The 23416-nt window shown below is 51.2% G+C and overlaps 2 protein-coding genes across 2 annotated transcripts; both read right to left on the minus strand.

Annotated features, from left to right (window-relative positions):
* Positions 1-8477: 8477 nt before the first annotated feature.
* Positions 8478-9897, minus strand: LRP88_02034 (uncharacterized protein; the record flags this gene model as incomplete). Its single annotated transcript, XM_083238705.1, has 2 exons — positions 8478-9248; positions 9298-9897. 2 exons carry the CDS (start codon positions 9895-9897, stop codon positions 8478-8480), a joined length of 1371 nt encoding a protein of 456 aa, XP_083105300.1.
* A 1381-nt stretch (positions 9898-11278) lies between these two features.
* Positions 11279-15492, minus strand: LRP88_02035 (uncharacterized protein; the record flags this gene model as incomplete). Its single annotated transcript, XM_083238706.1, has 2 exons — positions 11279-14617; positions 14824-15492. 2 exons carry the CDS (start codon positions 15490-15492, stop codon positions 11279-11281), a joined length of 4008 nt encoding a protein of 1335 aa, XP_083105301.1.
* Between the last annotated feature and the right edge of the window lie 7924 nt (positions 15493-23416).

Genomic DNA, 23416 nt, shown 5'->3' on the forward strand with positions numbered 1-23416 from the left:
TTCCGCTGCTATTCGCTCCGCTGCGGTTATGCCCTGTGGCACCTCGTCTCCTTGGGTGATCTGAGTTTCTCTGCACGGTTCGCACTGATAAGCTTTTGTTCCAATACTTGCAGACAAATACTGACCTTTGTGGCCTCTCGGCCCGCTCATCGTTTGCCATCATTTCCATCATGAATACATGTCTCCTTTCCAACACTAGGTTCTTGGGGGCAGTCTCCTGTCCAGGCATTGTGGAGATATGGCGGGCGTCATGCAGGGGTCGGTGTGGGTCGACCCAGTACTGGTCGCGGTGATCACCTCGATGTCGGCTCCTCCAGCAGAAGTAGTTTCGGAGTTGCTGGTATTGGAAGGGCTGCATTCCCATGCAGAGTATGTGCTGCCAGGTTCCGCACTCCCGGCATTGGGCCCTAGGCTCTAGGTACCTGGTGTTTCCCGAGAACCACTGCGCGGTCTCGAGATTGTACTGATCCGTGGGGGTCTGTTGCTGAGGAGACAAGGCCTGTAAGTGTTGGAAAATGCAGTCAAGACGGTCGCTCATGTTAGCTTGTCACGATATAAAAATTCTGGGAAGAGAAAAGAGTCGTGAGGGGAACTGAAGGGTATGCCACTCGGGCTTACTTATTAAACCTATAGAACCGCCATTCCTGAGCAAATCTGGCCAAGCCTCTTGCACCGTGCTTGACCCATAAACACGTATAATTGATGAATCTATGAATATCAATGCTTTCTAATACCTTCTTCTAGGCGCTTATCCTCGTTAATAGAGGTCTACCATGACGATGTGGTCATTAAAGAAAGCCCCATTCATGACGTGAATATGTGGCATATCCTTTCATGAGTGGTTCTCCAAAGGCCTTTTAGGAACATCTCTGGTAATATGTCAACTATCTTCTGGCTCAGTTAACCCATCAAGGGCCGGGCTTCAGCTATAACAAAGAACACATTGCCAACACATCATAGCATCATAACCCAATGCTAACACAGTGGCCTTTTTTGGGTCCTTCTGCCGCCTGCAGAAGAAGAGTCATACCTAGCCGCATCGTCATGAAAGGTTAAGCCTCTCAGGGGTTATTTAACTGCTCTAACCTCCGTACGAGAAACAAGAGAGCATTTTCCATCTTCCAAAGACTACAGTCTCTCAACACAGTATCTATCAACACAACGCCAAGAACCACAATCGATCGGTCGTATGATTAATGACCGTCGATGAAGCGGGGAAGTTGGCTATGGAGGATGGGTCGTGGAGAATATGTTGCTGGGGCTTGGGGAAGGGATCAAAGTTTTCAAGTTGTTGAGTCACAGGGGTGACTCAAGCTGTGAGGAAGGAAGGTTTCGGTCGTGAAGATGGAAAGGTGGTTTAGGTTGTGGCTGAGGAGGAGTACGGGAAGAAATATGTTAGTTAGAGCTTAAATGCAACATCTCGGCGAATTGCCAAATGGCTGGTACACATCATCTTTGAACACAATGAAAACATATCTACAAGTATAGGAGCAGAGGGGGGAGCCCAAGGGAAAGGGAGAGGCAGCGTCATCATCACCATATCCCAGTCATAAGCATAAGGCACAGCACAATTGCAATATCACAGTTTATGAGGCGACAGTAGTCTTGCGCTTAAGCCACAAACGACAGCCCTCAAAGCTCGCTCCTGTGGTGGTACTGTCGCCGAAATACGTTATTGGGTGAGCCACATCTTGGCCGCTTGTAGCTACCTAGGTAGGTACAGTATGGAGGTAATGGTGACCCATCACTAATCTGTTGGGTTCCCTAGGATGACGCCTAACCTTCAGCTGCCTACCACCTTCACTTCCCCTTCTATCATCTGGTTTTCGCAACGACCTTAAGCTGCCGGCTCCCTTCACTCCTCGAGCTTCGATGTTCAGCAATCATATCCTTCAGCGGCCCCCAGCGGCAACCGTCATGGAAGCCGCACCCGCCTCGACCTTCCTCAAGGTTTGGAGGTGCATGAGTATACCCCAACACAAAAAAAGCTCTTCTACCTTGCTTTTCCCCCTCTTCGTTCTTCTCCATCATTCATCTTTCCACCGTCCAACATCTATCATCATCGGTATCGTCCTCTCCAACCCATCTCATAGGCATACAACACACCAGCAGACTTCAATCGGTAACACTCGGGCCAGCACAGTGGACGCCACTTGCTATAGCTCTTGGTTCTAGCTCGCGCTGCCTCGAGCGGGAAAGCCTCCTAACATCAGGTGGGCTATTCCTACCGTGGTAAGTGCTGCTCTGACCACTGCTATGTAGAGGGGAAGAGATTAGGAAAGATAGATGTGGCACGCCAAGTCTTGACTCATGGTCCCCATGTGAGGCACTGAAGACTATCTGTCTCCGCTGACCCGCAGTTCGCAGTTGGCATGCCTATGGCGGCCGTGAGTCTATGAAGACGAGGGAGAGTTGAACGATAGAGAAGGACCATCGATTTACGATTACGTGATGCACTGCCAATGCACCCATCCAGAAGCACCAGGAAATAGATCAATAAATTGCCCTTCTCCAGCCAGTGTCCTTGCACCTATGATTACCTTGCGGCTTAAACAGCTGGTCCTGGTGTGGCGGTCCATTGACAGGATTCGCGAGATGTGAAAGGGGCCCAATGGACAAGGCAGCTGCAGCACCAAGAGAGAAACACACTTCGTGATCTTTCTCTCATGGCTATCCCGAGTGCATGCATACAAGTGTGAAGATTCCTCTTTTCTACTTTCAAGGCATGAAACGTTCTTCACACCTCACACACAGGATCGTTGAGGCCATTTTGTAATCTTCTAGGGCTTGACCAGCTCAGATGGGCCTCTCCTTGACTCTTTCTCGGCGACGTTTCGGGACGGGCTAGAGCCCCCATCTTCTCTTGGCTGTTTGCCGCTTCAATCTTCATTTACAACTTGGAGCCTCGGCGTTCATTTGATGTTTGGTTGTATATCTCATCTCTTCCCACTTGATTGCTTCTGCCTCGTTTGATCCTGTGGGTTTGGTGGCCTGCTTAATGCAATCCAAGCACCATCTCACACTCCCTCCAAACGCTCTATCGTCTTCTCCCTGGTTCACGGGTTGAGCCTGCCCAACCCATCATCATTTGAAAATCTGGAAACCTGACGAGAGGGTTATTACAGTAAACAGTGAGCAGTGTTAGAAATATGGTCCTACTGGCTGGTAGAGTTGATCGCATACTGCTCATGGTGTCTTCGTCATTCTCTCTATTAGTAATGCTCGGGTAGCCTCCATGAAGTCGACCCAGCATGGTGCCCAAGTTAGCTCGAAAAAAAAAGCTTCTATAGCTACTCCATTGAGTGATGTATCGGCCCGGGTCAGCTACCATCAAGCACCACCGGGCTTGCTCTCCTGCCTGATCTATGCCGACATGGTTTGGTACCACGATCTCGACCACATGGTTAGAAAGATGGTGTGGGTAGAACATGAATGTCTAAGGAATAGGTGGCGCGGGGGGTCCTCTCTATCTGCGAAAGTGGCTCGATATCGAGCCGAACTGGTGTGAAAACGCGTGGCCAAAGGACAAGGCATTCGATTAAATGCGAGTAACCTCTCGGATGGAAGAAACCGTATCCCCTGTGTGACAAACTCCATTAAAGTTAACAGATATATGAAGTGAAGACTACTGCTCCATCGTTCCTAAAACATGACGCATCTCGCCGACCAGCTCACCTCTGATGGCCTCCAATGCCACTTGCTGGCGCAACTCAGTGACGGTTTTCCTCTTGAGGCCCAAGAACTTGGTTAACTCACTGCGTCTTCGTTCAATTTCTTCCTTGTTGATTCCCGAAACCCCCTGGGACTTCACACGGTCACTGTATCCACGCAAGACGGTGGTGGCCATCCATGAAAAGCCTTCCATGACGCGCTTGACTTCCTCGTCATCTTCCATATTCACCGTGTGAGTCTGCGAGATTGGAGCTAACCAGCTGGATAGTAACTCGTGTCGCTGAGCGGCCAGGGCTGCCTCGCTGAGACTTCTCAGTTCTTGTTCAAGTTGGTGCAGGCTCTCCTCCTCTTCCTCAAGACACCGGCCAAGAGCAACGATATCTTTGCGCGGAAACAATCCGAAGTGATCTTTGACAGAGTCGGTGAAAGTTCGTAAGGTTTGCCGGAGATGCATGACCTCTCCCAAGGCTTGATTGCAACCGTGGAATGAGCTCTGATCCATACGGCATTGGCGCTTCTGGTTGCCAGAGGATGCGTCTGTGTCCGTGTTCATGGTACAAGCACCAAGTGGCCGCTTGTTAGGGGTATTCACGGCATCTGGTTTTGGCAATGATGAAGACCCAGAGTCGGCCATGGGTGCGCGCCGTTTTTCAAACCCGGCTGACAAAGTTGATATTCGGGGCATCGAGATGTCATTCCCAATGCATCCCGTATCATCACTGGCATAGTGAACCAAGCTTTCTGTCGCTGCTGTTATTAGTTGCCTCTCTGGGCGGGCCCTGAACTCCGATTCAAAAGATCCTGTCGCATCGTGGAGGCCATGCAAAGTGCTGTCTGGAGGGAATGCAGATGTTATATGGAGCGGATCTGTGCTGGTTCTGGGGCGGACAAAGGCAGTATCGGCCGATCGGCGATCGCGGCTCGGAGAGACGGACCCCAGAAGATTCTCTAGGAACTGTTGAGTCTTGCGAAAGGTCGATGGCAATGGGAGACCGCGTAGCAGGTAGAAGAGGGCGTGCAAGACGTAATAACCACAGCTTGATCCATCCGATTGGCGCGGCCCAGCCTACATGATTCATTAGTCTAGCTCAACTACAACACAAGACAACGAGAACCAGGTCTCCGTGATTGTGGTTAGATTCTCACGTCGCCGGCGGGTAATCAGCAAACAGTGATGCGACACGGAGGTGATAGGGTAGGTGAAGTATCAACACGTACCAGTTCATGAAACTCAAAGGGCGTGGAGTTGGGGCTGAACCAAGAGCAGAGAGTTCTAGAGACATCTCGAGCACGACGAGGCTCTGGCAAAGGATCATACCAGAGAACATGAGACCGTTTAAGATCAACCATTGACAGTGTCCAGTGGCCCGGCTCTCTATGATGAAGTGGCACGAAGATAAATCGGATAGATGGATGTTGCATCCGACGAGGCCAAGCGGGCGGGGGAATAGCTAGTTCGATAAACAAAGGATCAAAAACAAAGGAACAGTCTAGAATGTTGCTTTCAGGAAAGGTGTTGCGGGTGTACTGCATAATCTTGTTCTGCAACAGTTCCAAGGTGGCGTCTGATAGCCAAGACCCTGTCACCAATTGCTCGTGGGCATCTGACTGAGGATTTGGTACTTTCCTCAACCCCAAAGATGGAGAACCAACAAGGGTGGCCCTTGGAGAAGGGCGCGGTGTGACTTTCTGCGCGTGTTGGTCGTCCTTGGTGCGAGGCTGTAGAAGTGTAGTGGATTGTTCACCCCTCTCCCTGCTGTCGTCGCGTAGCATCGGCTCGGCGGATATAGCGTCATGGCCAGTCCAAGGCAACAGGTTGGAGGAAACTCGGTAGCTAAGTCGTCGTACTCGGTCAGCTCTAGAGGGCTCGAGATGTCGCCTGTGGTTTGCTCCAAAGCAATGTATCGACCCAGCTCCGGCACGAGTGAGGTGTCTTCCGCTTCTAGGTTCGTGTTGATGCTCCCATCCTCTATGGGATGCTCAGAGGAGTTAGCGGGACGCTGATTTTTGGCGCCTGTAGGCTGCATGGGTTGATCGGTGGCCAGAGTCATCTCCATGCCCTCGATATCATCATCATCAGAACTGGCCTCTCCTGCCTCTGCCACAGGGTCATCATGTGAGTCGGACTGGTCTTGGGATGTCACTGGCAATCCTCTCTGCTTACACAATCGTAGAGCGGTCCCTGAGGTGTCTCGTGTCCAGATCATGGGTGTTCGCAGGGAAAGGGCGGCGTCAAAGAGCCAGCCTCCAGCCTGCCATAAAGAAAGAAGAACAACTCCGCGCTGAGTAGCGGTCCGAGTGATGGTGGCTAGATTGAAGACGTCCACAGAAGATATGTTTTCCGCCGAGACAATGGTGCCGCCTTTCCGTGGCCACGGCGGGAGCCAACCATCGCCCCCCTAAGCGACGTTCAAGTTGGCGATGCATCTGTCCCGACGTGCCTTGTTCGTTGAAGACCAGTCTGTCTGCAGCCTGGTCATCTTGCGGGCGACGGTAACGGTCTCTCTGAGGAGAGGTGCCTGTTGGACGACTTGGCGAATGACCTCGTGCTGAGTCTCCTTGGGGTACGAGTTGAGAGAATTGGTGATGTAGGGTGGGAGAGCCGGTCCGCGTGCTGGTTCGTCCTCGACGAGATTGTACATGAAGTCATGGAACTACCACCGAGTTAGTTCATACCAAGGCAAAAGAAGAGAGGAAAGGCCTGACAAAAGCCTTCTTGCTTAGGCCAGTTGGCACACGGCTCCATGGCGCTCCATGAGGAGAGTGGGGGCACGGCGTTGTGCTGAGTGGCCGAGCTTCCTGGGAGCCAGATGCTGGTGGAAGTGCTTCAAGAAATGGCACCCGAGAAGGTTGTGCAGGGAGTTGTTGCGGCGGCTGGGGCGGTGGCCGTGATAATGTCGATACAGCCGACTCGGCCGAGGCTTGGGGCACATCCAGCCCGCTCAAACTGAGGATGCACGTCGTTGTGGGAGCACCAGGAGGTGCAGACCGGCCCCGAAGACGGGCAGTTGGGCGCATAGCGGGAGACGCCAATTGCAAGCCCGTGGGGTGAAGCTCATTCACTGAGGCCGCGTTGGTGAAGTGAAGCAGAAGCTGGTTGAACGATCACGTGGTGAACTGACATGAGGCAGGAGCGTTCGGCGGCCTTCAGAACACGTAGTGTCTGGCCTAAATGGATGCCTGATACACAATGGTTGATGTGTATCAGGCACCAACGGGCATGATAACTCATGGAATAACGTCATTTCGATCGGGCGTGAGCAAGAAATTTCACGGGGGTAACCCCCGGTGAAATTTCTTGGCGGCCAAGGGAATCAATGGCAAGGCGGCTCACCTCTATCGATTCCCTCTCGCCTGATCGAAATCGTCTTATTCCCTGGTTTCTATGCTTGTGGCCCACTCTTAGCATCCACCCAGAACATGTCAATCATATATGGCAGGTTGTTATCATGTGAACTCGTCGAGAGAAGCTCCAGCTGTATCTTAAACCACGGTTTCTGTCCACGGCTTCTACCCATAACCCCTTGTCTACGCCATTAGGCATTATGCCTTCAATCAACGCATTTTGCATCTCCAAATCGTCATCGGCGCACCTGAAGGTATAGAGGTGACTGGTCTTATCAAACTAATAGGAATGGAGGACACCATCATCCCGATTCGTAGCACCAGTGCAGACAAGGCCAGAGAACCCATCGAGCCCCTGTGGCATGCGCGCTATGGCGCCCTGAATTGGTGCCTGTCGACCTCCAGCAAACCTAATCTTGGAATCAAGCCTCTCATCTGGTAGCCAAGAAGCAATGACACCGGCCAAGTTCCGGGTGAACTTTGAGTGAATGTAAATATCGTAACTTGAGGAAGAAATACCGCGTTGCCCATGGGCCGAGTGGTCGCCCCAAAGACTCAGATACCAAGAGTCCCTCAACACACTCAGGATCCTCATCATTCACAGCTCCACAACTCGCAACCCAACATCACTGAGATAGGTGCTCTACTCAAGTATTAAAGACCGAAACGGGGCCCGTTTCCGCTTTTCAACCAATCATGCCTCTCCATTCTCACAGGGGTCATTCGAAGTCGAAACGGGGCCTGTTCTCATTTCCAGCTGGGAACGGCGATCGCGAAACGGGGCTACCACGGCTGCTGGCTGCGGGCGAGTCTTCAGTGCCTACTGTCAATCGGCGTAGTGTACCCGCGTCAGACCTATGTGCGAGGGCGTCTTGGGCATCACGGCCATGTCGATAAAGCCCAGAATACGGCGAAGCAGTGTCGTCGCGATAAGTCCGGCCTCGACGAAGCTACTATACTATCTCTGACGTTTCTCGTAGTTTCATGGATACCCGCTTAGTGGAGTCAAAGGAGCGCCGCGGGGACGGCCCGTTCCTTGCCCTCCATCTAAGGGTGGGTTTAATGATCGTCGTGGTCATGCGTCCACTGGAGATAACCTCCCGATAAGAGAATATCCAACGCGTCCACAACGCGCTATGCCTGATTTTAGTGACAGAGAGCAAGCAAAGTGCTCTAGTAGAACTTAATTCACTACTCTCCGTCGGTAATAGTTATAGGCTGCAAGATGCAAGCTACCATCATTTCATTGCGACAAGGTATATGAATCTGATGAGTCTGGCAAGAATTTACGTCGGTCTTCTGAAATTGCCCAGCCCAAGATGGTGGTGCGCGTGCTGACCACACCATCTTAATGATTGGGAATAGAGAAAAGGTAACTACTGTGACTATGCGCTGAGAAACTTGTCCACGAGGCCAAGCAACATGCAGAGTAAAGCAGGGTATCATTCACAATCTAGCCATCAGATCACTAGCATATCCTCCACAAACGCCGGCCAATATTCCTCCACAATCCACCTGCTCAACCGCAGCAACGCCACAACCAACGAGTAAACCCCAATCTCCGTATCCGTACGACCCAAAGGCACCGTCTCCAACAGCAACGACTTGCCACTCTCATCTAGAATGCTAGCGACAAACTGCCACGCATGGCCCTGCACGATAAGACCAGGGAGAAACTCAATAGCCCGACGGCGACGCAGACTGCGCCATTGCGCGGAATGCCACGTTCCCATCTGCAACATCGCGTTATCACCTTGCTCGCCGGGACGCTTAGTCTCGATCGACAGCGCGATGGGATGCTTGCAGAAGTTGCCGAGGTCGGTGTGATTGATCGATTGTCCCGATCGCGTGTGGCAGATGGCCTCGATGGCTTGTTCCTCGGGGCTCCTACACTCAGGACGTATAAACAGGCAGAAGTCGACCATCTTGGACGGCGCGTCTCGGGGCTTGTAGGCTGGGAGAATCTGAGCGGAGGGACAACATCGAAAGTCGACCATGCCTTGACTTCCAAAGCGGTCGGAGCGGAAGACTTGTTCGAGAACGGGTGCATGAACGTCTGCGTTCCATGACGCCTCGCCTTCTCTGTCGTTTTGGCACTCCACCGCGCGATCCACAAGTCTCTTGACCCAGGAAAATGGCGGGAGATTGCTTGCTATTTCTTCAGTGTTTGCTCGTGTGGCTTCGTCCTTGTCGAAGGCGAATCGTGGGATCTCGGAACCTAGGGTTCGTAACTACAAATCGGTTAGCAGCGCCAGCGAGGAAAAGGATGCCCAAACATACCTCACTCTCCAATGAAGCCGGGAGAATGCCGTTGCCGAGGCCAATATCCCGAAGCTCTATCCTCAGTGCTCTGAGGGATTCGGGATGCGGTTGTCGCGAGAAGCTCCCTACGGAGAACCCCGTCTCTTTCATTTCGGCGTTGCGGAACTGTTTCGAGGGAGATGACTTGTTCGACACCGTTCCATGTCTCGACTGATTCGAGGCAGCAGAGGCCGATTGGTTGGAGGCATTTGACCGCGACGGGCTGTTTGTACCGCGATCCGCCGAGAAAGGGACCCACTCTAGCTGTTGGAATCTACCGGGGCGAGGAGTGATCTCGTTGTTCAGTCCATCTGAGTGCGCGGAGGATGAGGCATCATATAGGTCGTGGACGTCGGTCCTTGTCCTTTTTCGGGACGAAGAAGACATGGCCGCCTTCGAGACAGGCTCTGAAGTTGGCGGCGATGGGATTTTATGTCGATGTCTGTCTAGCTTCTGGCGCTTGCGCTGTCGGGGTTCGCTTGTCTCGGCTCGGTCGGCTGCAAAGGGAGGAAGAGGTTGGTCTTTGAGGTCGGTGATCGAGGAGAGCCAGCTCGTGACGTCGGCTTCTGTCGCGTACATCCTCAATCGTGAAGGATGATGAGACGGTCATCCGCTAGAAAAGGACGGTATCCTCAGTGATGATGCCAAAGTTGATGGTGATGCTGATGGTGGATGAAGGAGATTGGAGCGGGGCTGATTGTTGTCGCTGGTCGCCCCACCAACAATCGTCCATTTCCTAATATAGACTAGTGTAAGACCCGATAAGACGCAAGCTTTGCCAACAGGTACCCCCCAGCACTAATACCTCACCTGGCCCTTTATTCCACCTCGATAATACGTGTGACGCCGCTGCGCCTCGTAAGTTAAGACGCACCCTCATTGGTTATAGCGGTATAGCCCATGCTCTTATCCCTGTCGTCCGATAACCATCAAAGAAAAATATCTCAAAGCAAACGCACCCATAAACTCATAATCTTACAGTTTCGTATATTAATGCTAGTATCAATTGAATTGCACGTACCGATTCCATATTCTTACCTATGTTCCAAATCACCATAGCCCTCATAGGAGTCAAACTGGTAATCGTCGGTTAGTGCTCATTTTGATCGTCGGCTGACCCTTATCATGCAAGCGCCAAAAGAATCCATGCAAAATTAATCGTCGGCAACTAACCGACGCAAGCCATAGAGGAGTAGGGGTTAGAAGATGGAAACGCGACGCGTTTCGCGTTTTAGGTTTTTGTTGGATAGCGTACGGCATATTCGATCGGAACGATATGAAACAACACGATGTGGAGCTAAAAGTGATGATGTTATTGCTTGATCTTCCTCCTGGCCCCTCTCGAGAGAAGAGGGGGTTTTCTAGTCACCTGACTAAGGCTAGGATATCTGTGTACCAGGGGTTTATGCAAATTCGGGGCATATGCCGCCACATGAGGGGTCAATCTAATAGTTTTCTAATTTTATTGGCGCTCTGAGAAACGCAGTGCGTTTCCAGAGGGGGAAATACGGGGCGGAAATGCTAGACGGTGATTGGTCAGAAAGGGGAAACGCAATGCGTTTCTGGCGTGCATTCTTGAGTAGGGTTAGCGCGATTAGAAGCGTGCTAGTTCAGATACAGTTTAGTTTTGACCATGAAATCAAAAGTGGTTTAGTTTTGGCCACAAAATTCTAATTGGCCACCGGACGGCAGAGCGACGACGAGGTTGATAACTTAGAAGAGTGGTAATACCACAACGAGGGCAGAAGTGAAGGTGAAAATAGGTTTTCCGATGTTGCAAGATCTAATTAAGTAGATTTGAGGCACAGTGAATAGTTTTTGTCAACTTTCTGCTCCTGAAGTCCAGCCGGGTTTTCCGTAATGGCATATAGTTCTTTCCAGAAGCCTAGTCGCTAACAAACATGGAAATGATTTTTTTTTTAATATGATCTATTTTCCTGCTGTAGCTGCTTGTTAAGCCTCAATAGCTAATGCCGTCATCGCGCTGGTCGAGGAGCAGTGCCATCACCTCTTCGCCACTGCTCTCGTTCCCAGCTGCTGCCTTGACCACCTCTTCAGTCATCTTGACCTCTGAGCTGCGCTGGTCGAGGAGCAGTGCCATCACCTCTTCGCCACTGCTTTCGTTCCCAGCTGCTGCTTTGACTACCTCTTCAGTGATCTTGACCTCCGGGCCGCGCTGGTCGAGGAGCAGTGCCATCACCTCCTTGCCACTGATCTCGTTCCCAGCTGCTGCTTTGACTACCTCTTCAGTGATCTTGACCTCCGGGCCGCGCTGGTCGAGGAGCAGTGCCATCACCTCCTTGCCACTGATCTCGTTCCCAGCTGCTGCCTTGACCACCTCTTCAGTCATCTTGACCTCTGAGCTGCGCTGGTCGAGGAGCAGTGCCATCACCTCTTCGCCACTGCTTTCGTTCCCAGCTGCTGCTTTGACCACCTCTTCAGTCATCTTGACCTCTGAGCCGCGCTGGTCGAGGAGCAGTGCCATCACCTCCTCGCCACTTCCGCTGTTCCCAGCTGCTGCTTTGACCACCTCTTCAGTGATCTTGAATTCGCTGCCGCGCTGGTCGAAGAGCAATTCCATCACCTCTTCGCCACGCCTCCAGTTCCCAGCTGCTGCTTTGACCACCTCTTCAGTGATCTTGAATTCGCTGCCGCGCTGGTCGAGGAGCAGTGCCATCACCTTCTTACCCCTGATCTTGTTCCCAGCTGCTACTTTGACCACGTCTTCAGTGATCTTGAATTCGCTACTGCGCTGGCCGAGGAGCAGCGCCATCACCTCCTCGCCACTTCTCCGGTTCCTAGCTGCTGCCTTGACCACCTCTTCAGTGACCTTAACCTCTGTGCCGCGCTGATTTAGGAGTTTTTCCATGGCGAGTGCGTTAAATGATTCCGCAAGCGTCTGAACCAGCCCAGGAGTGACTATGATCCCAGTACTGCACCGATCGAGGAGCAGTGCCATCACCTCCTCGCCACTTCCGCTGTTCCCAGCTGCTGCTTTGACCACCTCTTCAGTGACCTTGACCTCTGAGCCGCGCTGATTTAGGAGTTTTTCCATGGCGAGCGCGTCAAATGATTCCGCAAGCGTCTGAACCAGCCCAGGGGTGACTATGATCCCAGTACTGCACCGATCGAGGAGCAGTGCCATCACCTCCTCGCCACTTCCGCTGTTCCCAGCTGCTGCTTTGACCACCTCTTCAGTGACCTTGACCTCTGAGCCGCGCTGATTTAGGAGTTTTTCCATGGCGAGCGCGTCAAATGATTCCGCAAGCGTCTGAACCAGCCCAGGGGTGACTATGATCCCGTTACTGCACCGATCGAGGAGCAGTGCCATTACCCACTTGCCACTTCTGCTGTTCCTAGCTGCTGCTTTGACCACCTCTTCAGTGACCTTGACCTCTGAGCCGCGCTGGTCGAGGAGCAGTGCCATCACCTCTTCGCCACTGCTTTCGTTCCCAGCTGCTGCTTTGACCACCTCTTCAGTGATCTTGAATTCGCTGCCGCGCTGGTCGAAGAGCAATTCCATCACCTCTTCGCCACGCCTCCAGTTCCCAGCTGCTGCTTTGACCACCTCTTCAGTGATCTTGAATTCGCTGCCGCGCTGGTCGAGGAGCAGCGCCATCACCTCCTTGCCACTTCCGCTGTTCCCAGCTGCTGCTTTGACCACCTCTTCAGTCATCTTGACCTCTGAGCTGCGCTGGTCGAGGAGCAGTGCCATCACCTCTTCGCCACTGCTCTCGTTCCTAGCTGCTGCTTTGACCACCTCTTCAGTGACCTTGACCTCTGCGCCGCGCTGATCGAGAAGCTTTTCCATGGCGAGTGCGTCAAATGATTCCGCAAGCGTCTGAACCAGCCCAGGAGTGACTATGATCCCGTTACTGCACCGATCGAGGAGCAGTGCCATCACCTCCTCGCCACTGACCAAGTTCCCAGCTGCTGCTTTGACCACCTCTTCAGTGATCTTGAATTCGCTGCCGCGCTGGCCGAGGAGCAGTGCCATCATCTCCTTGCCACTTCCGCTGTTCCCAGCTGCTGCTTTGACCACCTCTTCAGTGATCTTGACCTCGTCCTCTCTCCAGTTAAGTAGAAGCGTCATCAGCTCTTGACCAAATGATCTTGCAATCCGGATCGTCCCATCTTCCGTAATCTGGGCGTAGTCTCCTCTTCGCTCCAGTAGAGCAGTCATCATTCCAAGTTTCGTTGCCTTCTCCCTATAACCTCTATCTCTGTACATCCCTGCTAGGTTGTTCATAGCCGCTAGCGTGTGTGAAAGCTCTTTCCCAGATGCTCTCTCATGAGCGTTTATTGCCTTCCAGAGCTTCTTTTCTGCCTCTTCATACTTCTCCAAGTCTCCTAAAATCAGCCCCATGCTCCGTAATCTTGCTGCCTTGTCCAGATAACTTTCCGACTCTGTCTTTGCATGCTTCGGTACCCGGCTGCTCATGAGGCATTCGTAGTCTCCTCCGTCTCCCGGCGCTGCCCACGACTCTTCCCAGTCCCAGACGAGTAGAAGATCACTGGGGAAGGTTGTTATTGATCGCCAAAGGTCTGTCCATTCGATATCTGATCCCTCAATTTGTTTGTCGCCTATAGGGGTAACGGCAATTGCAATAAGGGCACAATAATCTTCATATATCCTGATGATTGTCGGTCTTGACGCTCCCTGCAATAGACAGACAACGTCGCCTTCCCGGATGGGTTTTGCTGTGGCATGAAGATCCAATCGGCCACTTAATGTCTTCTTCTGGCCCAGGTATCCAGGTTTATTCTTGGAGGTGATGTCCACACTCTGCCTGTCATTCCAAACACCGACACTCTGCACCGAGGATACTTTGCCAAGAATACAGCCCATGCTCTTGATTACTGCAGTCTCGTTCTCCTCCCAAGTCTCCACAGATGCTTGTTTGCCGAGGAGAAACTTGACAAGTCGATGAAAGAGGTCTTTCCACAAGATATTATAGTCTGGCGACAGGCCAGCTGGGATGTAGTCATCAGAGCTCATACCGAGCAAGGCATAGACCTTGTCCCGGCGATCAGTAGCCTTTCGGTTGTGGTACATATCCACCAGGTTCCCTAGAGGTCGTATACCTAGTGAAAACCTGTCTGAGCGACTAGTCGCGGTTTTAGGTCGGAAGATTGCGCCCTTGATAAGGTAGGCAGCTGAGCGGATCCGGCTCTGCATGTCTAAGTCCGGAGAGGCGATGTTTGATGCGTTCAGTCCTGAGCAGAACGCGTATCCATCAATCTCCGCGAGACGACACATGATCAGGACGTGTCGAGCCGCGGCAACTTCCTGAAGTACCTGAAACAACATTGTCAGCAACTTCTGCCAATTCTGTTGATACTCTGTCGCCTTACCCAGATGCGCTGAAACCACGACTGTTGAAGCAGTAAACGGATTGCCTGCTGGTTTGTCTCGCCATGTAGGGACTTCGTAGGATGGCCATCTGCAGCTATGCATAATTCTTCAAGCGCTCTATCGCTATCGGTTGTGGTCCCTTCGTGTACTTGACCGCTTTCCGCCTTCGCTTCTTCAAGCCAAACGACGACACGGCTTGCTTTAGCATAGATCTTCGCCATGGACTGAACTTGACGGTTCCGTTCTTCCGTATCATCTTGGTTGATGCAAATGGCATCGACCCATATGATCCGGTCCAAAGAGCAATCTCGGAGGCGTTTTAGTGCCATGTGGAGGTTTGTTGTGATGCGCAGGTAACCGTTGTCTGTGGAAACAGATTGAGGCTTTTCCGAAGAACCCCAAGCGTAGGATAAAGCCTCGTACAGATGGGTGCCTTTCCCCGAGTCCAGGAGAGAGTAAGCGAAGAGTTGGCCTTGTATCGGGGCATGTTCGTCTCGATGCGGCATTAGTCGAAGCAAGCGAATGCAGCCCTCTGGCAAAGGAGAGTAACGGTACACAGGCACGGCACAAGAGACTGGCGGTGCAGAAGACGCACGCTTTCGAGCTCTTCTCGCCTTGACTGCTTGAACCTCGATCGTAGACGCGGCATTCGGTGTTAGCGGTGTGGCCGGGTTGGCGATCATTGGGAATCTGGCATCGCACGCTGGAGTCTCCACGTAGGGCGGGGTCGTGCGTAGACTCCCGCCCTCCTCCGGGTTCCGCTCGTCCTCCTCCTCGCACCTTTTGGAATAGCTCTGCTGCGAACTTTCTGAAGCCATGGTTCGAATCAGTGGTGTTGGCAAGGACGGCATGGATTCTGGTGAAGCTTTGGCGATGGTGATGCAAGTCGTGAGTTTACGCAGTTGAGCGGCTGAATGCTGGCCAGCTGGCCATCGTCGTGGCGGCGAATGGAGTTTCAGCAGAGACTCCACTAAGGTCAATACAAGGAGACCCACCAAGATCCTACGCAATGTGGCACGCGCCGGACCGGGTGCCTTGGGCCACCTTGTTTGGCGATCAATGATGGGTTTAGGGTGTCGGGTTTCGCTTGTGTTCGGGAGGACTCAGCCAATAAGATCGCGTCTTCGACGAACAGAACCCTTGTCGATTCTAGGCACTAAGCCCACTCCCCAGAAACCGCGCACCTTTTTCCCCACCAACACGTCAATCTTCAATTATCTTCAGACCGTGATTTCTCGCGCGATAATGAAGCTATCGCGATAAATTTTTCATTTTTGGAATCCTCATGGCAAAATACACTGAAATCGACGTACAAAACGCTCTCCAGGAAGTCAGCGAAGCTGTGGCCGTGCGGACTGCTGCCGGGCGACATGGCATACCAGAGTCAACCCTCCGTGGCCGCATTTCTAGCTCTCAAAGTCACACCATAAGTCATGAACACTTCCAGAAGCTCTCAGCGGAGCAGAAAAAGCACCTCGCTGCTTGGATCATAGCCCAAGACGACCTGGGCTTCGCTCCGAGCCACGCCCAAGTCATCGACTTCGAGGGCCGCATCGCCAGACTCAATGGCAATAAGGAACCTATTGGGATTCACTGGATGGAGGGTTTTCTGCGCCGTAACGAAGGTGTGAGGACTCTACGAGGTCAGAGACTTGATTCAGCTCGATTTAATGGTGCAACGATTGAGAATATTAAGGGTTTCTTTCCTCATCTCGCCATACCAGTTATCAAAGAGATAAAGCCAAAAAACCGTCACAACATAAATGAGATAAGAATTATAGAAGGACTTGGTTATAATAACCTTGTACTAGGAAGGGCAGAGAAGAACCGTACGATCGTTCAGAACCCCGGCTCGACGGATTGGACTACAATCATTGAGTGTATTTCGGCCATAGGGAAAGCATTAACGCCGCTGGCTATCTATAAAGGAAAGACAGTTCAACAGTCTTGGTTTCCTGAAGACCCTCATTTCCTTGACTTTCTGAAGGATTGGGACTTTACCTGTAGTGAAAAGGGCTGGACTAAAAACCACATCGCGACTCTGTGGCTTAAGAAGATCTTTATCCCCCAGACGAAGCCGGCGAAGGAAGGAGATAAGAGACTGCTCATTATTGACGGCCACGGCAGTCATATTACCGACGAGTTTATGTTTGAGTGGTTCTGGAGCGAAATACACATCCTATACCTTATCCCGCATTCTTCCCATGTTCTTCAGCCTCTCGACCTTGCCGTCTTTGGTCCCCTTAAGCAGCAATATCGTCGTCTTATATCCTCGCTTTCCTCGATCCAGGCACACACCCCCATCGGCAAATGCACCTTCCTACGATGTTATTATAAGGCAAGGAAAGATGCAATGACGTCTCATAACATCCTTGCAGGTTTGAAGGCTTCTGGACTTTGGCTGGTATCAATCACGAAGCCCCTGATGAACCCCATGACAACATCATTGCCGAAGACCCCAAAAACACCGCAAAAGAGGGCCCGTTCGCCATCCCCTTGTCTTTTCAAGACCCCTACATCATCACGAGAGCTTCGGGACTCACTTGAGCGCATCCCTTCGGCGTCAAAGATCGATAGTACAATGCGACTTCTTTTCGGGAAACTTACTAAGGATATAGACCGCAAAAACGTCGCATTGGCGAGTCAGTAACAGGAATTAATACTCTTCAGGCATGAAAGGGAGGAAATGAAGCCCAAGAGAAGAAAGAAGCTGCCCTTTGATCCCAATGAACGCTTCGCAAAGGTTCCTGACATTGATAAGGCCCGTATGGAGATGTTGAAGCTTCTGAAGCCGAGGGAGACCTCGGAAAAAGTCAGGAAGTGGAAAAAGGCAGACCTATATCACGAGTGGCAATTGGAGATTACAGGGATGCCAGAATTACTATTCTCATAGTGTTGTGGTGTTGTTAAAATTGAGGTTATTCATGAGGCCTGAAATGAGCGATGTTCGTGATGATGCGCGGTTTCTGGGGGGTGGGGCTTAGTACGCATTGGTTTTAAATCGAACGCTATCCCTGTTAAACAGCACGGTACCCCGGTTCGTTTGATAAGACAGGAGAGGCAACCCGACCACGGGTTGCGCAAAGGCCCATCCTACTCAAGAAATCCAACTTAGCCTTGACCAGTATTCCAGGTTGGAAAAGCTTCATCTCCACTTTAACCTACCGGAGCAGGCCATCATCTATACGCGATGCGGCTACGCGCTTGCAGCAGACGATGACCTTTTGAAAAGCACCTTCGAGAGGTTGGGTTAGACATAGAATAAGGGGAGTGAAGGTGATATGCAGTAGGACTAATAGCCAGTAAGGCAAGAAGGCAAGTAGAGGGGTTATAGAATGAGCCAGCAAGGTAAGATTTGTACCCAGGGTACGAACTAGATAGATGGCTCTAGAGTCTCACTGAAAGCCTAGAAACTTTCAACCCCGGGGTACAAGCCTAACCAGCAGGGCTCGACCTTTTGTACCCCGGGTTATAAAACAGGAGGCTATCAATCTTTTGCTAAGGTCATTTCCCCTGGTAAAACAAAGCTTTTGTACCCTAGGGCACAAAAGGAAGCCTCAAATGTCACGGGCCAGGGCCTGTATCCTTGCGGCTGTGCCGCAAGACGTACTAAGCTCGTGCGCGCCAGGGATGGGAAATTACCCCACAGCTCAGGGGCACTTGAGAACTTCTTTCTTTCTTCTTCATCTTTGATGTAAATAGCATCCTGGACTAGATAGCTGGAATACAGTTACTAGAGGCCATTCACACTTCCACGGCTTTGAGGATTGATCCAGTTTTGGCAAGTGCCGCAGTGTTCCTGTATTTTCTGGTCCTGCCGGATCACAAAAGGACATTTTCGACATCCTCGCCCGTCTGGCTGCGGCGGGGCAAGTTCCGGAATTGGGGGTGTAGTGGAAGGTGGGAATCGGAATTCGGCAGCTAATTGTATTTGGTTCTTGATGATCCCAGGGATTTCATTGATAGTCTCTGCTACTTGGCGTCGCGTGGCTGGTGCCATATCCTTATACTTGGTGCGCAGATGAGTCGGCACCTCGTCTGATACACAACCGGAATGGCATTTCAGGCACACTAAGACTCTATAGGTCTTAAGGTAGACGAAAGGTTCTAGTTCCATAGTGGCTAATAAAAAGAATTAGGCAGTAGAGATGCGAATATATGTGACTTAGACGCGAAGAGTGCTTCGCATGTGCTTAACGCGTCTCTCAAGTCGCGTCTCCTTACTTAAGTCTTAAGACGAGCTGTAATTGGCTCCTAGAAATTCAACTCTACCCCTGTCGTTTAAATCAACTCTACCCCCTGTATAGTGGGGCAGAAAAAACATTTCTACTACCATTGATATCTCTTTGAGTGCGCGAAGGCTCCCAACGCGTACCGGACCCACTTTTTCTCACGTAATGACGAGGGTACGGGCGGGGTACGGGAAGGTCTCTCAGAAAGGAATTACAGCCAAAACACCATAGAAATCATTTTGAAGAGACCTATGACTTCTCAATCAATTCCCGGCGAGGCACTTAACGCCTCTGATTCAAGTAGCTATATCACAGAGGAAAATAGCCGCCGCGAGCAGCCCAACGATATCACGTGCCGGCCGGTCTTCAGCCCGGCCACAACCTGCGGGGCTTACTTCCTTCCAATGGAGATGCCTTCACGCGACTTTGAGGTCAAGCCACTGCCCCATACGCCCCTACAGCTCTTCCAGCTCTTCCTACCTTATTCCTTAGTTAAAAGATGGGTCCAATATACCAATAGCTGGGTTGCAAGCCTGCTCCGAGACCGTCAGTTACGCCCGGCAGCCCGGCTTAGAGGCTGGCATGACACCTCCGTCGCCGAGGTATACGTATGGCTTGCTATCCTGATTTACATAGGAATTCACAAGGAACCAAGGCTCCGTGCCCATTGGGAGACTTCTCATCGGGGGCATCAAGGCCCTGACCACTCGATTATTCGATATATGACGTTCGACAGGTTCCAGCTTCTTCAACGGCACCTACGAGTCTTCAACCCGTTCAACCTCGCCGATACAGGCCTTCCGAAGGTCTTCAAGGCCGTGGATGACTGGTCTGAGCACCTACAAGCGGCGTCTCTCGAGCTATGGAGCCCGGGCACGAATATCGCTGTGGATGAGTGTATGACCCGCTTCACAGGGAGGTCATACGAGACAACGAAGGTCCCAAATAAACCCACGCCCCTCGGCTTTAAGACCTGGGTTGTGGCCCAGAAGGGCTTCTTCCTACGGTGGATTTGGCACCAGCCGAAGAAGAGATACGGACCTGTTGGTCTCCCCAAGAAGCCGCGCCGGCAGCCAAGGAAGAAGAGTCAGTTTTCTCGTCAACTACGCATTCAGAGACGAAAGGACCTATATACGCCTCTCAATCCGACTCAAAGCGTGGTCGTTGCCCTAGTCAATAAGCTGCCAAAAGCCAGATATCACGTCTTCATCGATAACCTCTTCTCATCGGCGAATCTCTTCACACATCTTCGACGGCTAGGTCACGGGGCCACAGGCACAGCCCGCCGCAACTGTGGTATCTTCAAGCCCTTCGTACAGCTCAAAGTCGATGACACTGCCGGCCGTAACCTTCTTCGGTTTGGCGAGCTTCGAATGGCCCCAGCAGTTGATCACAAGGCAAGGAATTCAGACAGATTTAGCTGTATTTCCCTTACTAATTTGTCCCTTGGCTTGGCAGGTCAACCAAATCGCGTGGAAGGATAACGCCCTCGTGCTCTTCCTGACTTCTGTATTCAAGGGCGATGAACGCGTCAACCGGAAGAGGAAGAGGCCAAATACAATGGAAGCCCGGGCACGGCCGATACAGCGTTTTTTTTTGGTAAGGAAGCTGTGAAGCAATTCGAGATTCCTTCTATTGCTGCTACTTACAACGACGAAATGAATCATGTGGACCGAGGAGACCAACTGAGGGCATCGCTAGGCTATGATCACCGCGTTCGTCGGGGCCCTTGGCAGGCTCTAGCCTGGACCTTCTTATTTGACATTGCCCTCATCAACAGCTATCTTCTTCAACTTCACGGCAGCCCAAGTTGGAAGAGATACAAGTCGCAAGAGGCGTGGCGAGGCTGCCTTGTAGATGCCCTCATCGCGACCTTCAGTCCCGATTTTCATGGAAGGAAGAGATACAGGGCCGGCAACGAAGACCTCAATCACCCGGGCCATAAGCTCAGCTATCGAGGCCGCACCAAGCGCTCTGCCTGTCACGCCTGTCAGGGCCATCGCTGTGGTGTTGTGAGGTCACAAGCAAAAGAGAAGGCGTTGGGGGAGATTGACGGGAACAGGGGGAAAAGGAAGGTGCCCAAATCAAGGTACGGCTGTGAGCTTTGCAATGTTGCACTATGTAACTCATCGTACTGCTTTGACTTATATCACCATAGAATTTAGGTGGGAAAAGAAGTACCTCTCGTAAGCTCCATTTTGATTGGATCAAACCCCTGTCCGGTACGCGTTGGGAGCCTTCGCGCACTCAAAGAGATAGACGGCACACCCATGCTTAGGGTCGGCGATGCTAGCGGCCGAAATCCTTGCTAGTTCCAAAGATGCTAACGGCCGAGCGGCTGAAGTTCTAGCGGACTTCAACGCGGACCCTGGAGAGGCTCCACAATACCAGATACGGACGAATGGCCCAAAGTCGCCGAGATAACCCCAACTTGTATCGGATCCAAACACAAGCAGCCTAATAGAATCTCTCGATGTCCGGCACGGCCCGTGTTCATCCTGGAGAAATACCTTCTAGGTTGATTTGTCGGAAATGAGCGACTTCTTGAAAACCCCGGCGCTAAACATGGGATCAGATGGGACCCGGAATGGATAAGAGACGTGGGGAGGAACTCCCAACCCCCCTTTATCAACCTGAGCGATTCCACATTGGGGGGCTTTGGTGGTGGATCGCCAGGCAGGCACTGGGCCAAGAGGAGAGAGATTGGCAGGAAAGACGTACGGCTCGAGCACGCTAACGTATCTGCAGCTGTTTTAATCACTTGCTGGACGCTCTGACCGGGGTTAGCAGACGGCAAAGGTCCTGTCCATAGCCAGAAGTCCAAGGAAGCGCGACCAACTCAACTGGTGCAACAAGCTACTCTCCACCGACGCCATTCAGCCCAGGTTGTTCCCGCTGAATTTAGGGATGGAATATTCTGCCAGACCACGGGATTCTAACTCGACGCTACAGACTGAACTCGATGCTTGCGATCTTGGTCGAACTCAAGGCCTGATCAGTGTCACATCGGGTGGACGCGCTAGAACCCAACGATCACCGATGAGTGTGCATAGCCTTCTTAATGGCTCGGAGCAACAGCAACCAGGCTCAGAGGGTAGCGTTGCCGTCCCTCTAACAACTTCTTTCCCCGTCGGGATCGGGCACGCTCCAAATCGGCCTTCCCGAGTTATGAGCGTGCGCCAGGTTCGCCCGGTGTTTCACAACTCGTCATCTATTCACAGCGCCTTCTCGGGAGACTGGTCTCCTCAGCCTACCTTACCCGAAAGGGAAGCGCTGGGCTGCCTGCAGCAATACTCAAATCTGCGGATGGTAAGCTCCGTCTGCTGCACCTCTGACTGCTGGGCTGAGATGGCCTCTTCTTGGGCCGGACCTACGATCTATTTCCGTGCATTACGATCGTCCAATGCAAGGGATCACGGCATAGGTGGAAAACTCATGGGGTGACTTGGGACTTCTGGCATGTCATTGTAGATATTGATAAATTATACGTCTTAACACAAAGCTGGTCGAACACAGTAGACTGCACCCACACTATAGCATCCTTCAGCTCAAAATGTACGGCTGGAGTAGGATGCAGCCATTTGGCGGTCAACCCGTGTCCTCTCATCTTGATCCTTCCGCTCACTTTTCATCAGCGCTCATCATAAATTAACTCAATCAAATCAATCAACTTAGTCAATTCCTTGCCTCAATCAAATCAATTCCAGTGATTTGTAAGTTGACATGATTTGATAAAGTTGATATATGGCATGCTGCATCTGAACTGCCCAAAAGGATTAAACCTGGACGTGCCCTCCGCCCAGTCCTACCCTGTACAAGATGGCCACAGATAGGCGATACTTCTTAGCCACCTTCCTCCGATATCACACTTTCTTAGCATACAAGTATTAAGAAAGTGGCACTACCTATACTAAAATCCCTAATAAGTATATAATAAATGTCCTAATCTGCGCTTTGCGTAGCTATAAGCCGCGGCGATGGCTTCATTAATAATAAGCCCGCTGCCTGCTATCCCGGACCCCTTTAATCTAGGGATTTACACTCCCGCTAATCTTAATCAAGGAGCCTATATAGCTCTCTTGCAGAATAGCCCAGTAGCTATTAATGCCCCTATTAGTATTTTACCTAGACCTAGGTAGATAGCTTAGATATTATTTTTATTACTTATCGCTATTACTATTATTATAGCTATAAAAGGGGCTATATAAGAATATACCTTATTAATCCTTAGGTAATAATTAATCTCTATTATTAAGTTAGCTAATAACCTCGCATATAAATATATTAAAGAATATAATACTAAGTTAATAATCTTTTAGGCCTTTTATACTAAGATTAAAAAAGCTACCTAGTAATTTATTACTAGATTATAATAGTATCTTACTTAATAATTTATTAATAGCTTTTTTAACTCCTAGAAATAAGAGCTCTCTAGTAATAAATTTACTTCTAAGCCTAATATATATAATAAGTAAGTAAAATAAATAAGTAAGTAAAATACTTTTCTTAA

Source organism: Fusarium phalaenopsidis (assembly GCF_050370095.1).
Source record: "Fusarium phalaenopsidis strain FUZ10S chromosome Unknown contig_32284, whole genome shotgun sequence".
Taxonomy (NCBI): domain Eukaryota; kingdom Fungi; phylum Ascomycota; class Sordariomycetes; order Hypocreales; family Nectriaceae; genus Fusarium; species Fusarium phalaenopsidis.